The sequence below is a fragment of the Pinus tabuliformis genome, chromosome 6, assembly GCF_031772625.1.
Source record: "Pinus tabuliformis cultivar Carrire ecotype Pingquan chromosome 6, CPIR1, whole genome shotgun sequence".
In the NCBI taxonomy this organism is placed as follows: domain Eukaryota; kingdom Viridiplantae; phylum Streptophyta; class Pinopsida; order Pinales; family Pinaceae; genus Pinus; species Pinus tabuliformis.
Genome location: NC_142292.1, coordinates 600,033,835 through 600,046,810, shown reverse-complemented (window position 1 = coordinate 600,046,810; position 12,976 = coordinate 600,033,835). Strand labels below are relative to the sequence as shown.

General features: G+C 31.4%; 1 protein-coding gene across 1 annotated transcript; it reads left to right on the top strand.

The window, feature by feature from the left end:
* The first annotated feature begins 335 nt into the window (after positions 1 to 335).
* On the top strand, positions 336 to 2,340 carry LOC149259981 (type I inositol polyphosphate 5-phosphatase 8-like). The gene is made up of 5 exons (XM_089378211.1): positions 336 to 766; positions 1,136 to 1,341; positions 1,438 to 1,549; positions 1,731 to 1,882; positions 1,997 to 2,340. The coding sequence occupies exons 1-5, from the start codon at positions 368 to 370 to the stop codon at positions 2,220 to 2,222; spliced, it is 1,095 nt and encodes a 364-aa protein (XP_089234337.1). The 5' UTR covers positions 336 to 367; the 3' UTR covers positions 2,223 to 2,340.
* The last annotated feature ends 10,636 nt before the right edge of the window (positions 2,341 to 12,976 follow it).

Genomic DNA, 12,976 nt, shown 5'->3' with positions numbered 1-12,976 from the left:
ACCAATATTTTTGGGTGAAGTCTCGTCCGATAGTCAAGACACCTGATATGCACAAGATGATGTGTTGTGGATGGGTGGAGAGTCCACCATTGTCACTGCATCTGATGATGATATCCTGATAATGGGCTCAAAACTTTATGTATCCAAGAATATTGCCATTGCACTGTAGCTCTTTGGTCATTGGTTATTTCAATCTAGATACATATTTTTAGATAAGAAAAAACAACAGATTGATAACATGAATTTTAACTGTGAAAATCTACAAACTCGGATTTTAATTCTACCCTAATTGTTTTGAGACAGGTTTCAAGAAATTGTTCCCTTGAAAGCCGGGAACGTACTCGGTTCTGAAGACAAAGGCCCTGCCATGAAATGGGAGAGTTTAATCCGCAAAACTCTGAACAAAATTCCATCTGGAACCGCAGTTAGTCCCGGGCACTGTAGCCATCATCCATCGCCTGAATTAAATCCGGCGCGCTCGCTAAGATTTCTATTTGGATCTGATGATATGTCTACAAAAGTTTCTCGCCCACGTATATCAATTTCGGTGAAAGAAAACCTCCATGGTGAGGTTCCAGAGGCAGAGTTGCAGCAGAACGAATTGTCCAAAAAATCACGGGATAAACAACGCTATAATCGCGTGGCGAGCAAACAAATGGTGGGAATATTCATCACAGTGTGGGTGAGATCGGAGCTTCGACGCCACATTCATGACTTACAGGTTTCCTCAGTTGCCTGTGGCATCTTGGGACGCCTAGGCAATAAGGTATAATTTTAGTTAATGGGTAGGATTTTTTTTTCATTTAAAGATATTAGGTGGGAGTAGTTATCTGGTGTATATAGTTTTGTTAAGGATTGGAAAGTAAGATTTAGGGGATCAAATTTTCTATTAATTTGGTAAGACTTATAGGGACTAAATTTCTGTTCATCCATAATATCATATTCTACTTAAATATATTCTGTTGAATCAGATATACACAGTCTTGTCACTGTCAAATTCCACAGACTTGAAGGAACTAAACCTCCATTATCATAGCTTCGAATTTTACTTAGATCTATCTTTTTTTAAAAACTTCAACCATGTCCTTGATGCAATGACGAATCTCTTACATTTGATGCGATGTTTTTAATTCAGGGATCAATCTCTGTGAGGATGTCTCTTCATCAGACAACTTTCTGCTTGATATGTACCCATTTGGCACCCGGTGAAAAGGAAGGCGATGAACTCCGTCCAAATTTCGATGTTCCAGAGATCATAAAACGGACCCATTTCCCTCGTACGACTAAAGATAATTCGAGTAGCACAGTACCAGATCTCCCAAAAACCATTCTTGGACACGAGTATGTTAAAAAATAATAAACAAAAAGACATTTCTTACAACCTTTTTATTTCTGGTTTTTAGCCAGGCTTAACTTCATTTTTCGATTTATTTGCAGTCGAATTCTCTGGTTCGGGGACTTAAACTATAGATTGGCATCACCAAACGCCAATATAATTTTCTCAATGATCCAAAATGAAGATTGGGAGTCACTACTTGAAAGTGATCAGGTAATTAATTTACTTCAAGCATGTTGCCATGAAATCCAGTGAGGTCAAACAATTCATTTTGCTTATTTTTCTCAGATTTTGAAATATTTTGTAATTGAATTAGTTTGTTTCTCTTGTGTCATCTGATTTTAGAATATCTCTGCAATTTGTAATCTAATCTAATTCTGTAAATATGCTGCAGCTGAAAAAAGAGCAAGATGCTGGACGTGTATTCGAAGGATGGCTAGAAGGGTCCATAACCTTTGCCCCCACGTACAAATATGTTGTGAATTCTAATCAGTATACTGCATTCACTGAAAGTAAAGCAGGGCACAAACACCGCACTCCTGCTTGGTATATATCCGTCCAATGATAGAATCCTTCCTGGAATTTATGAAACATAATAATTTCTCCATACCACAAACTTCAACTTGTTCTTAACAATATATATTTGAATATTTATTGCAGGTGCGATCGTATACTCTGGTATGGTAAAGGGTTGAGGCAGATTTTCTACAAGAGGGGTGAATGCAGGCTTTCTGATCACAGACTAGTCACAGCACTATTTGCGGCTGATGTCCAAGTTCTCGTTAAACACCGGAAAATTAAGAGACCCTTACAGGATTTAGCCAGCAAAATACAGTCAGACATGGATGAACATCGCAGAAATTCTTCCGAAAGGGATAGATCTTAATCTGAACCCACTACGAGCAACTACAAGCATGATGCAGATTACAGCTAATGATCCATCATGAAACTTCAATATTCTGATCTTATCATAGCTTACAACGAAGTTAATGGCAGCTTCTCTATTTGACCCAAAATGCAAAGTTTTGTCTGGCCAAGAGGCCTTTACACATATTTCTGCAATTTCCATTGTTTGTTAAAAGATCCAACCTGGCAGTGTGCCTGCTCTTTTGGGGTTTACTAATTATGGCATTGAATAAGTTCAGTTCAAGGGTACATTTGAACTGTTAACATGACGCACTCACCAGGACAACCTAGGGCCGAGTTTGATAATTTTTTCTAGTAGCCAGAACATTTTTTGGGGGTTGAAAAGTCCAAAATTTGTACACCGAACGAATTAATTGCATGTAACCAAAACTCCGAGGGATTTGTTAAGTGTTTTGAGGTTTTGCTTTTATCATTTGTTTAGCACTTTTGGATTTCACCATCCGTTAGACTTCGTTCTCATAAAAATTAATCTATGTACCTTTTTGTAAAGATGGATAATATACCTTGTTTATGTTTCCTGTCTTATTCAAAAGACTAATACTGTTCTTTAATCTAATTATTTTAGATTCTATTCATTTAAACTTTTACATTGTTTTATTTGGTTAATAATATTGATATAATTTGTTTCGTTTAATTCTTACTCTTATCTATTTTAATTATTTTATATTCTATCCATTTAAAATTTTACATGTTTTTATATTGATTATTTTAGATTCTATCTATTTAAAATTTTACATGTTTTTATTTGGTTAATAATATTGATATAATTTGTTTCTTTTAATTCTTACTCATATCTATTTTAATTTTCAAAATCTGTTATATTATAAATTTTTTGAATAAATTAGTAAAATTTTGATGATTTAGAATTTTTTTTTGATAAAAATAAAGTATTAAAATATTTTAATTAATTTTTTATTCTTTTAAGGTCCAATAAATCATTTTAATCTTAATAAAAGTTAATCATCATTAACATTATTAATTTAAAAAAATAAATCTAATATTTAATATTTAATATAATAAATATTTAAAAATTGTTAAAATACTATTTTAACATAATATTACCTTAAATAATAAATCTGTAATTTTTTCAAATTTAAATTAACTCAATGAGTGATTGGTCTAAACTAAAAGTAATATTTAAGGATTTCAATAATCATCTTAATGGTTGGTTGGTCCATGTAATCTTTAGAGATTTCATTAACTTATGTTTCTAAGTTATAATTTTGAAAACTTTAAGTGATTTTAATAACTTCGATATTCTTGAATGGTTATTTCTTAATTAAAAAGTAATTCAATAAACACTAATTCTATAAATTATAAATTATATCAAACTAAAATTTTAATTTTATAATATTATTAATCATATTAATAAAAATATAATTATACATATTATTTTTATATGATATAACAGTTATATTAAATTATTATTTTAAATTATTTTTGGATTTTGATAATAGACCTATATATTAATAATAAGAATTCATTTAATTAAATTTTAAAATTTATTATTTTACTTTTAAAAGTAATTCACTAAACACTAATTCCTCACATTATGAACGAACTAAGTTATATCAAACTAAAATTTTAACTTTATAATATTATTAATCCTATTGATAAAAATTAATTATACATATTATTTTTATATGATATAATAGTTATATTAAATTATTATTTGAAAATATTTTTGGTTTTGATTATATACATATATATTAATAATAGGAATTCATTTTGGTTAAAATTTAAAATTTATTATTTTTTAAAAATTAAAATAAGTTTATAGCAATTTTTTTAATACAAATTTTAAATAATTTAAATTTTAAAAATAAAATAGAGTAATATTAATTTATATATTTTTTAAAATATATTCAAGGGAGAAGAAAACAAATTATGAAAGGTAATTCAATTCATTATATTTTAGATTTACAAGAATTTGAACAATAAAATTAAGATATTTCTAGTTTAATTTTTGTATCTTTGGTATAAATATAAGATAAATAAAAATTGTTTTTAAATTCATGTAATTTATGGCACTTTTTCCTTTCCTTGTGTGTTTTTTTGTTTTTTTTGTTATTGTAGCCCATTATGTCATTTGGCCAAATTCCTTTTTGGGGAAGAATGCATTTTTAGGAATGTATATAATTAGTAAGTTTATATATTCGATAGGTGTAGTGAAGAAGTGGTTTAAGCTTTCTTTGCATGGAAAAGTGAGGAGTTGAGTAGCATTTTTGTCGTTGGATTCTATCTTGAGCTAACACTTGGTGTGGTTCTAAATAATATCTCTGGGTATATTTTTTCAAGTATTATGAATTAAAAGTAATAATTTGTTAACTAATTAAATAGTTCATTTTTTATTTAATTATTTAATCACATGGAAAATGATTCAAATAGTTTTAAAGGGAAAATGTGAACTTTTACTAAATGTCTTCATGAGTAAAGCTGGAAAAGAAAGATTCTTCCAATTCAACAAAGGAGATGTGAAAAGAAAATTTTGTGGATGTTTCTACTCAAGAAGTGAAGTGAAGAAAGTAGATTTTGTGTTTTTGCCAAAACAATTGAAAGTGTATAATGAAGAAAGTATGGCTTTACTTACAAAGCATTCAGCCTTTTCAACTTTTGCTTGCTTTGAGCCATTGGATCAACTAGTTCGAGAGCGGAATTGTTTCTTCCATATATGCATATTCGAACATTGGTATAAGGGTTGGACAATATTTCTTAGATGCTTTGGTAGCAACTTAGATCTTATTTTTCTATATTCTAGTCTCTCATACCACTACCTCCACAGCAAGTGAAGGAACTCGTGGTAGCATATCACTCAGTGCCCATTGAATGAATTTTTGAATTATTTCACTCAAGATGCACATTCATTTCTCATATCACTTTCAATTTGGTTGCTACTATTATTCTCATAAATCTACTAAACCATTATAAATTCCATTTTCATTAACTACTTCATTTTTAGTCTCTTATTGGCAAGTCAAATGTGAAGATTTGCTGTATGCTAATCAAATTGAACTTTTATGCATGAACATTAAGTGGATAATAGCATACATCATCTAGGGACACCCCCGAGAGATTGGAAAACACTAGTCTGGACGAAGAGAGTTTCAACCATGATAGTTTGATCATCTAAATTTTTCATACATGTTTGCCAATACATTTATGTATAATAACAAATTGGCATTGTTGTTGAGGATTGTCAACTATCCTCATAAATCTACAACAACATTTGGCGAGTGCATTTCATTTTGTTTATTTTAACTCACCTTGTGACTCCACTGTTTAGAATCGAAAGAATTATGGAAAATCCACAAAGACCCTCTATATTTGATCCTTATCAAGGATTATTTCAAGTCCTTAACGAACCATAATGCTTAGTCTGGAATAAGGAAATGACTTTACATGTGGTTTCATTAGTTTTAGGAACTGAATCATCCACTCATAATAACCACTTCCTAGGCATTTATAATTGGTATTGCAATAATTTCATGTTCACATAGTTCTTAAGTTCCAGTAAGTTTATCTCAAAATATTCCTTCTACATCTTCATCCATTATTTATTTAGTTGTGATCTCTACTCATACATAACACAATGGTGAGTGTTGCAGTTGGAATTTCTTTTATTGTAAATACTCCTTTAAATATAACTCAAATTCCTAATCAACCTCATGATATGCCAATAAGTGAATTTCTCAAACTCCTCCCAAAATTTGCAAGGAATAATGGAGTTACAATTGAGGAACTTCTCAATGCATTCTTGAAGTTTGTTGATGACTTTGAGGTCGAATATGAATATATAATTAAGATTTTTGTGCAAATCCCCTAACGGAATGCATGAACATGGTACAAGTCACAACCTACTTCTTCCATTAATGAATGGGAATCATTCAACTGTAAGTTTACAAAGAAAAGGGGTTATAAGCAAGATAGCTCTTTCCTGCTATAAGAATTTACTTCTATCAACAAGAACGAGAATGAAAATATATCTAAGTTCAACACTTGCCTCTACAAAATTTTTATTAAAATCCCTCAAAATGTTAATCCGAATGTTGAAATTGTCGTAGTATATTATTTTCAAGCATTTGACGAATATTTGGTTTCTTACTCGGGGAAAAGAATATACAAAATCTGGAGGATGCTTTAGATGTTTCTCTTAAGAGTGATAAAAACGTTTTGGAAGCTAGGAAAGCCTAATCTCATTCCTATAGATTATTTGATCCATGAGGGAGGACTTTCAAAGAACCCAAAGAGGAGATGGGAGCTGAAAATAACTTAAGTACCTACAATATTTATCAATTTTTTGCAATATGTAAGTAATAAAATATTCAAATTAGAGAAAAAAAAAATGCAAAATCAACAAATTGTTGCTACAAATGAATGACCTTTTCTACCCAGACAACACCCTCCAAAAATGAATTTTTAGCCTGAAAAGAAACCTGAGGTGCCTAGAGATTTTGTGCCTATGTTTAGGGATAATTTTATGGATTACTCTTCTTCTAACAATTATTATAGATCATGTGAATTTCCACATAGTGAAGAGAGTTGTGCATTTTTTTCACAAACAATGCACTTATTTACCCCAAATAAATTAAAAGAATTCCCCAAACAACCAAAAGATTCATTGAATATGTTATCCATGACTGAGGCCAATTGCATCCCATAGATATTCAAGGTATCCAATGGTAAAGGGTTGAGTCAATAGAAAAAAAATTCATTTAAATATTGAACATTTCGATGCATCTGAGAGTAATATGTCACCTCCCAATATGGCTCTCCCTAGAAGCCAAATGGTTTCATCAAATGTTGATAAAGTACAATCTAAAGTTGTAACCATGGTTGTTAAGATCACCAAAACCTATTCTAGGAAAGGATAGGCATCAACCAATCAATAAACAAATCTCAATGTACCAAAGGATACTCAACAAGCCATTGCCCCAATCCAATAAGATCTTCTGATCCTCCATAATTCATTTTTTCCTACATAATTAAATTAGCAAATACAAGGGTTCTTATACCGCTTATGAATTTTCTTTTCATGTCTGGGAAAAACGAACTCATTAGTGATTCTTTGGTTATGTGGTTTTATCAATCCATCAGATGATAACCCACTAGTATGTCTTGGTAAGAATAAAACTAAGGAACCCCCACTTTTTTACATTTCCTTACTTTTTAATGGCTTGTTACTTCACAATTGCATGTTAGATTCAAGGGCCTCTATGAATGTAATGACTCTTGAGGTGATGAAAGAATTAGGACTAACAATTTCCAAGCCATATAGGAATTCCCATGTTATGGACTCACATGAAGTCCGTGTATGTTGGGTCATTAAAGACCTTGAAGCATGGTTACTAGAATATCCAGATTTGGTCTTAACCATGGATGCTGTTGTGATTAGTTGTACTACAAAATGAGGTATGTTATTATTCAGTAAGTGGAAAATTAATGTAGGAGGTAGCATTCAAATGTTCTAGCCATATGCATCGGGAGTTCACTCAATGAACCTCTGACATATCATGTGCATTTATGGCATACTAAACAATACCCTTAATTTAACTACATATTGGAAAATACCTCTAAAATTCACATTATTTAACCCCCTACCAATACCAACTCAATACACCTTCCCAATTTAAAAAAGCCCTAATTTCACTAGATATTATAGGTATCCATTTTTTATTAACATTTTTTATACCCCTTTATATTTTTTCATTAACTTTGAGCTCCATTTTTCATACCTACCAATATAAAAACCCTTTACACCCTATTATATGCTCGATATGTTATGTAAATCTTTCTTAAATATATATATACCCCAATATGAATTCACATGGTATGGTATTTCTCCCCCAATGAATCCCCCTGTGGTCATATGTTGATATCGTTATTGCCCAAAACTACACAGTAAGATTATCTCATGAAAATAAGATGTTACATTACCCCCCATAGACTGGAAAACACTAGTTTGAATAGAGATAATTTCCTTGTGATAGGGGTGATTATCCAAATGTTTCATGCATGTTTTGCAATACATATTTGTGTGATAACAAACCCCCCTATACTTACAATTCCATCCTCTAATATCTCTTTGATTTACCTAGTTCTTTCGTTTATTACCCTTCCATAGTGTGCTTCACACTACCCAAATCCACCTTGTTACTCCATCTCTAGTCCCTGATGGCTAGATGCAAATTATACTCGAGTTGAGGACGTGGTAAGAGGGGCATAGTTAGATCCTCTACAGCCCCAGACACCCCTCCACCTTCCTCCTTACAAACTCAGGCCCAATCTATTACAAGATGATCCATGGATCATTATGCAAATGTAATCTTTGAAGTAGCCAGTGCCCCATTGTAGAAATTGAGGAATAGGCCTAATGAGAATGTAGGATCATCACTGATCAACATATTGAAAGGAAGACCAAGCAATTACTTCCTGAAATAGGCACTTCTACCTAGTCTCAACAAACTTTGTATATGCAAGTGGTCACTTTATACTATCACATCAAAAGTTTATTGGAAAAGTCCTCATTGAATGATCTAACACACAACAAGAGATCCTGGTCTGCATGGCAGAAATGCTGGAGAAAATTGAGAGGCTAGATAGAAAATTCTTTGCCTTAGCCAAAAAAAAAACAAAAATCACCTTTAGCCCCTCTGAGGAAGACAATGGCTCACCTCCACCAATTCAGGTGGACTCTCCCATAACACGACATGTTTATGTGAGCCAACTTTCTAGATTATATTTTAGTTTATAATTTTAGCAATTTCAATGTTTAGAATATAATGCTCAATCACTAGTCATGTATGGAATAGTTGTATTTTCAATTTAAGTGATAGATTGGTTGCATCAACAATTATTAATATGAAAATTTTTAAACACTACTACTAGTCTAGTTTCTCAAGTGGGAAACTAGTAGAAAATAAAAAATATTTATTTAACTCTTTTTCTGAAAATTAATACAAGTTGCCTAACCTTACCAAAAAAATGATATGTATAATCAAGATTGTAATAAAATTAAAAATAAGAATATTTCTATATATATAGATGTGAAATTTATATGAATAGAAATAATAGTATTAAGAATTAACATATGTTAACTTAATCTACCAAGCACCAAGAAGAATCAAATCTCTAGAAGTGAAAACTTTTTCTCGAATTTTGCACTCAAAAAGAAGCTGGCAGTTTGACAGATTTGATCTCTAAGTTCTTGGTAAATCCAAAATTAAAATGGATATATGAATAAGATAAATCTTTTCTTATAAAAAATAACTCAATTTTAAATTAAAATAGCAGTTAATATCCCAATAAAATTTACATGAATTTAAATATTAATAAAACTTCACTTTGAAATGGTTCATTTAAACTAATTAAACAAATTAACTAGATTAACTAGGTTATTCACGATTGAATGGACAATCACTCTAGTTCTTTCCTATCCTTCAAACTTCATTTTGGGCCTACTCCTATGTTCACACATCCTTTCCCTCTTTGAATTTTGAAATGGATCAATACTTTTCATGGAACGTCATTTTTGGAGATGTGTGCATGTTTTTTTTTCTATGTTAAGGTACATGTAAGGTTTGAATAAATGTTTTGTTCATTCTAAGAGGACTCATTCCTTGCATGTACTATTAGTCCCTCTCATAGGGACTATAGTAATCGGCTGTCTATTTTCAATTAATCTCACATAAAATATAATTTTAATGGCCACTTCATTGTTTTAGTCCAAGTTCGAAGATTATTTGGTTTCTTCCCAAGGTAAAATCTCCAAATATCTTAGGATTAAAGTATGTTTTTAGTTTAAAATTTTTTCCTATATTTTGGACTACTATGGTTGTTATAAGATTAAGACAATATAGTGTCCATTTATGAAGGCCTAGTTCGTGTTCTTTACCATACAAAAGTACTACACTCATCTTTGTTTGAGTTAAATTGTCATTCAAAGTTGAAGTTAATTGATATATAGGTTAATATAAGAGTCAAATTATGGATAAAAATGTAGTATTGTAAGTGCCAAACATAATTTATGGGTCAAAAATTTTCTTTTCACATAACATAATTAATGATAAATTATTAAGCTAAATATTTTTATGAAATTTAAATTGTTTTGCTTTTTTGTCTTTTTGTTTTTTTTTTCAACATGAAAAAAAATCGTAATTTTGATTCTTTAGGGAGAAAAGATACAAAATTACTTTTGTATATGCACCCCAAGTGCATTTCAAGCATAAATATTGGTATGAATCTTGTTGACTAAGTGTTGTCCAAAAAGAACTGACCAAAACAAGAACAATTTAGACCCTTAGATGTTCAGATATATATTCGTTTTTTATTAAAAATATGACCCTTTTACCACCCTGTTTATATGATTTGTTGACATCAAAATATTTTGTGCATAAAATAGTTTAAAAAGGAGAAAAATATAAAGTTTTCAACTTTGACTAGCTTTCTCTATAAATGGGCATTGGTAGAATTTGAAAGATGAACCTTCTTGTTGCTCTCGAATGTGTCGAAACCTATGTTCCATATTTAGACATGGTTTTGAAATCCAATATTCCTTCCCATTTCACTCCCTATATATGTGTGAACATGCAAAAAAAGTAAATGAGTCTTTTATCTACCATAAATCTTCCAAAATGGGAGTCAAGGGTACATTTTTGCAGGCCTAACATTTGTTTAACTAGTTTACAGTAAGGATAGAGTCTCCATAAACTTGAAGGTGTGCATCCTTTTTATTTTGCATATGCCACTAAATTTTTACATGCAAATAAATCTTCCTAATTATTTGTGCTTAGACTGAAGCTCATTTTTACATGAAAAAAATGTTTGGTGGAAAAGAAAAGTGCAAATTCATCCATGCTCATATTTGTTGAATCACTGGAAGCACCATCAAAATATGCCCGTGGCTTTGAGGGATGAAGGTTTTCATCTGCTATAATTTTGGGGGCAAAGGAGACACTTTCTTGAGGAAAATGGGTCAAAATTTCCAGAGCTTCAACTATGATACTCTCAAGTACTCAAGATTTGTCCTGAAGTATAGCTTTGTTGCATGTTCACCAGATCCCCCATGTAATAATTAGAGGAAATTCTTTAAATACACGAGTGATCTTATCGTAATACCATTCCTTCCATGTTGTTTCTAGGTTTTCCCCTTCCCACAAATGGTTGAAACTTATCATTGTTTGAATAGGTGTTCATTGAATTCTTCATCTCCCTTATAAAGAGAGCACCATCCCGGCCCAATGGAAAAGCATCTCTAAATAATGTCCCATGTGAGAACCTTCTTTGCCAAAAGATACCACATCAAAATTATAGATTTTCCTGGGCATTTCTATTTCTAAAGCGCCCTCCACCATCATTTTGTATTATCTGGTACTCTGTCAGCATTAAGGACTATATAGTCCAGCTTTAGGGTGTACAATCTAGTGAGGGAGAAACTCTAAATGATATCATCCTCTCGTTCACAGATTCCAATTTGGATATTAGTGAGATCATTTAGATAACAATTCTAGGCATCAGAGATATTAGCCTTAGGCCCTATCTCCATTGATGATTTCCATCCTTGCCTCCATATTTTAGTATTTTATTGGTTGCAATATAGGCTACTTTAGAAATGCCTTTTTCTTGTAACGAGAAAATTAGAGGTTGATGGAGGATGTGGTCTACTCCACTCCCTAGCCAATGGTCTAAGCCTATTCTCACTTTTTCACCATTTCCAACTTTCTAATCTAGTTCATTTCCAATAAGATCAAACAAGTTTAGGATTGCACTCCAAATGAATGAGATGTTTGTACGAGGTTTAACCACTCGTTTAATCCATTTCTCAAGAGGGATTTAGGCTATATGTTTTTTGGTGATGACCATTGTCCAAAAATTCTAAGTTGTAGGAGTCTTTAACTGCATTTTACTGCTAGAGCCTTTGAGAACATGAATATGTTTTCATTAGAGAAATTTTGAGGTCTAAAATGGGTCTCAAAACAAAAATGTACAACCAAAATAAACTTTATAAGAATCAATAGGATTCCAAATTGTGATGTCAACCATGGGGATGATTCACCATTTTTGGAGTAAAAAAGTAAAAATATTAAAAGATAAAAAAATAAAAAACTACCTTTTGAACTTGTATTTTCAACTTATCTCCCTAAGGTTTTACTCCAATTTCAAGCGGGAGCACTCTTTGGATGTAGAATTTAATTCCTCATCCAAGTAGTACCCATGTTGCATATTTTCGATGGATCCTTCTACACAAAAAATGAGAAATAGATGAAAACTGTGATTTCAATCATTGCAATCATGTTTTTTCAGGTATTTCTATTTTTTCATGTAGCAGTGTCCATCGAAAGTATGCAACATGAGTACTCCTTCGATAAATAATTAAAATATGCATCCAATGAGTGCTCCCACTCAAAATTTGAATTAAAGCAGAGGGGGATAAGTTGAAAATACGAGTTGAAACAATAGTTTTTTTTCCCTCTAAAATATGATGATGTAATCTAATCTTATTTTATTATTTCCACTATTATTTTATAATATTCCTTAGGAGGACCATTTTATACCTCAAAATTTCTCTAATGTAAGCCCCCACTCTCCTTATAACTTTGGAATTGCTATTTTTCTCCATTTTACCCAAGGAAAGAACCCCTTTTGCTAGTTCCTAAACTAGAGGATTTTGAAATCTAGTCATCTGAATTTTTCCATGATGCATTTTGGAACCCATGC

What these genes read in the sequence shown, in the direction of transcription:
- LOC149259981 (XM_089378211.1), top strand. Translation starts at nt 368, where the DNA reads ATGAAATGGGAGAGTTTAATCCGCAAAACTCTGAACAAAATTCCATCT. An exon ending in AAAACCATTCTTGGACACGA is followed by an intron (nt 1,342 to 1,437) that starts GTATGTTAAAAA and finishes ATTTATTTGCAG; the next exon opens with TCGAATTCTCTGGTTCGGGG. An exon ending in CACTACTTGAAAGTGATCAG is followed by an intron (nt 1,550 to 1,730) that starts GTAATTAATTTA and finishes AATATGCTGCAG; the next exon opens with CTGAAAAAAGAGCAAGATGC.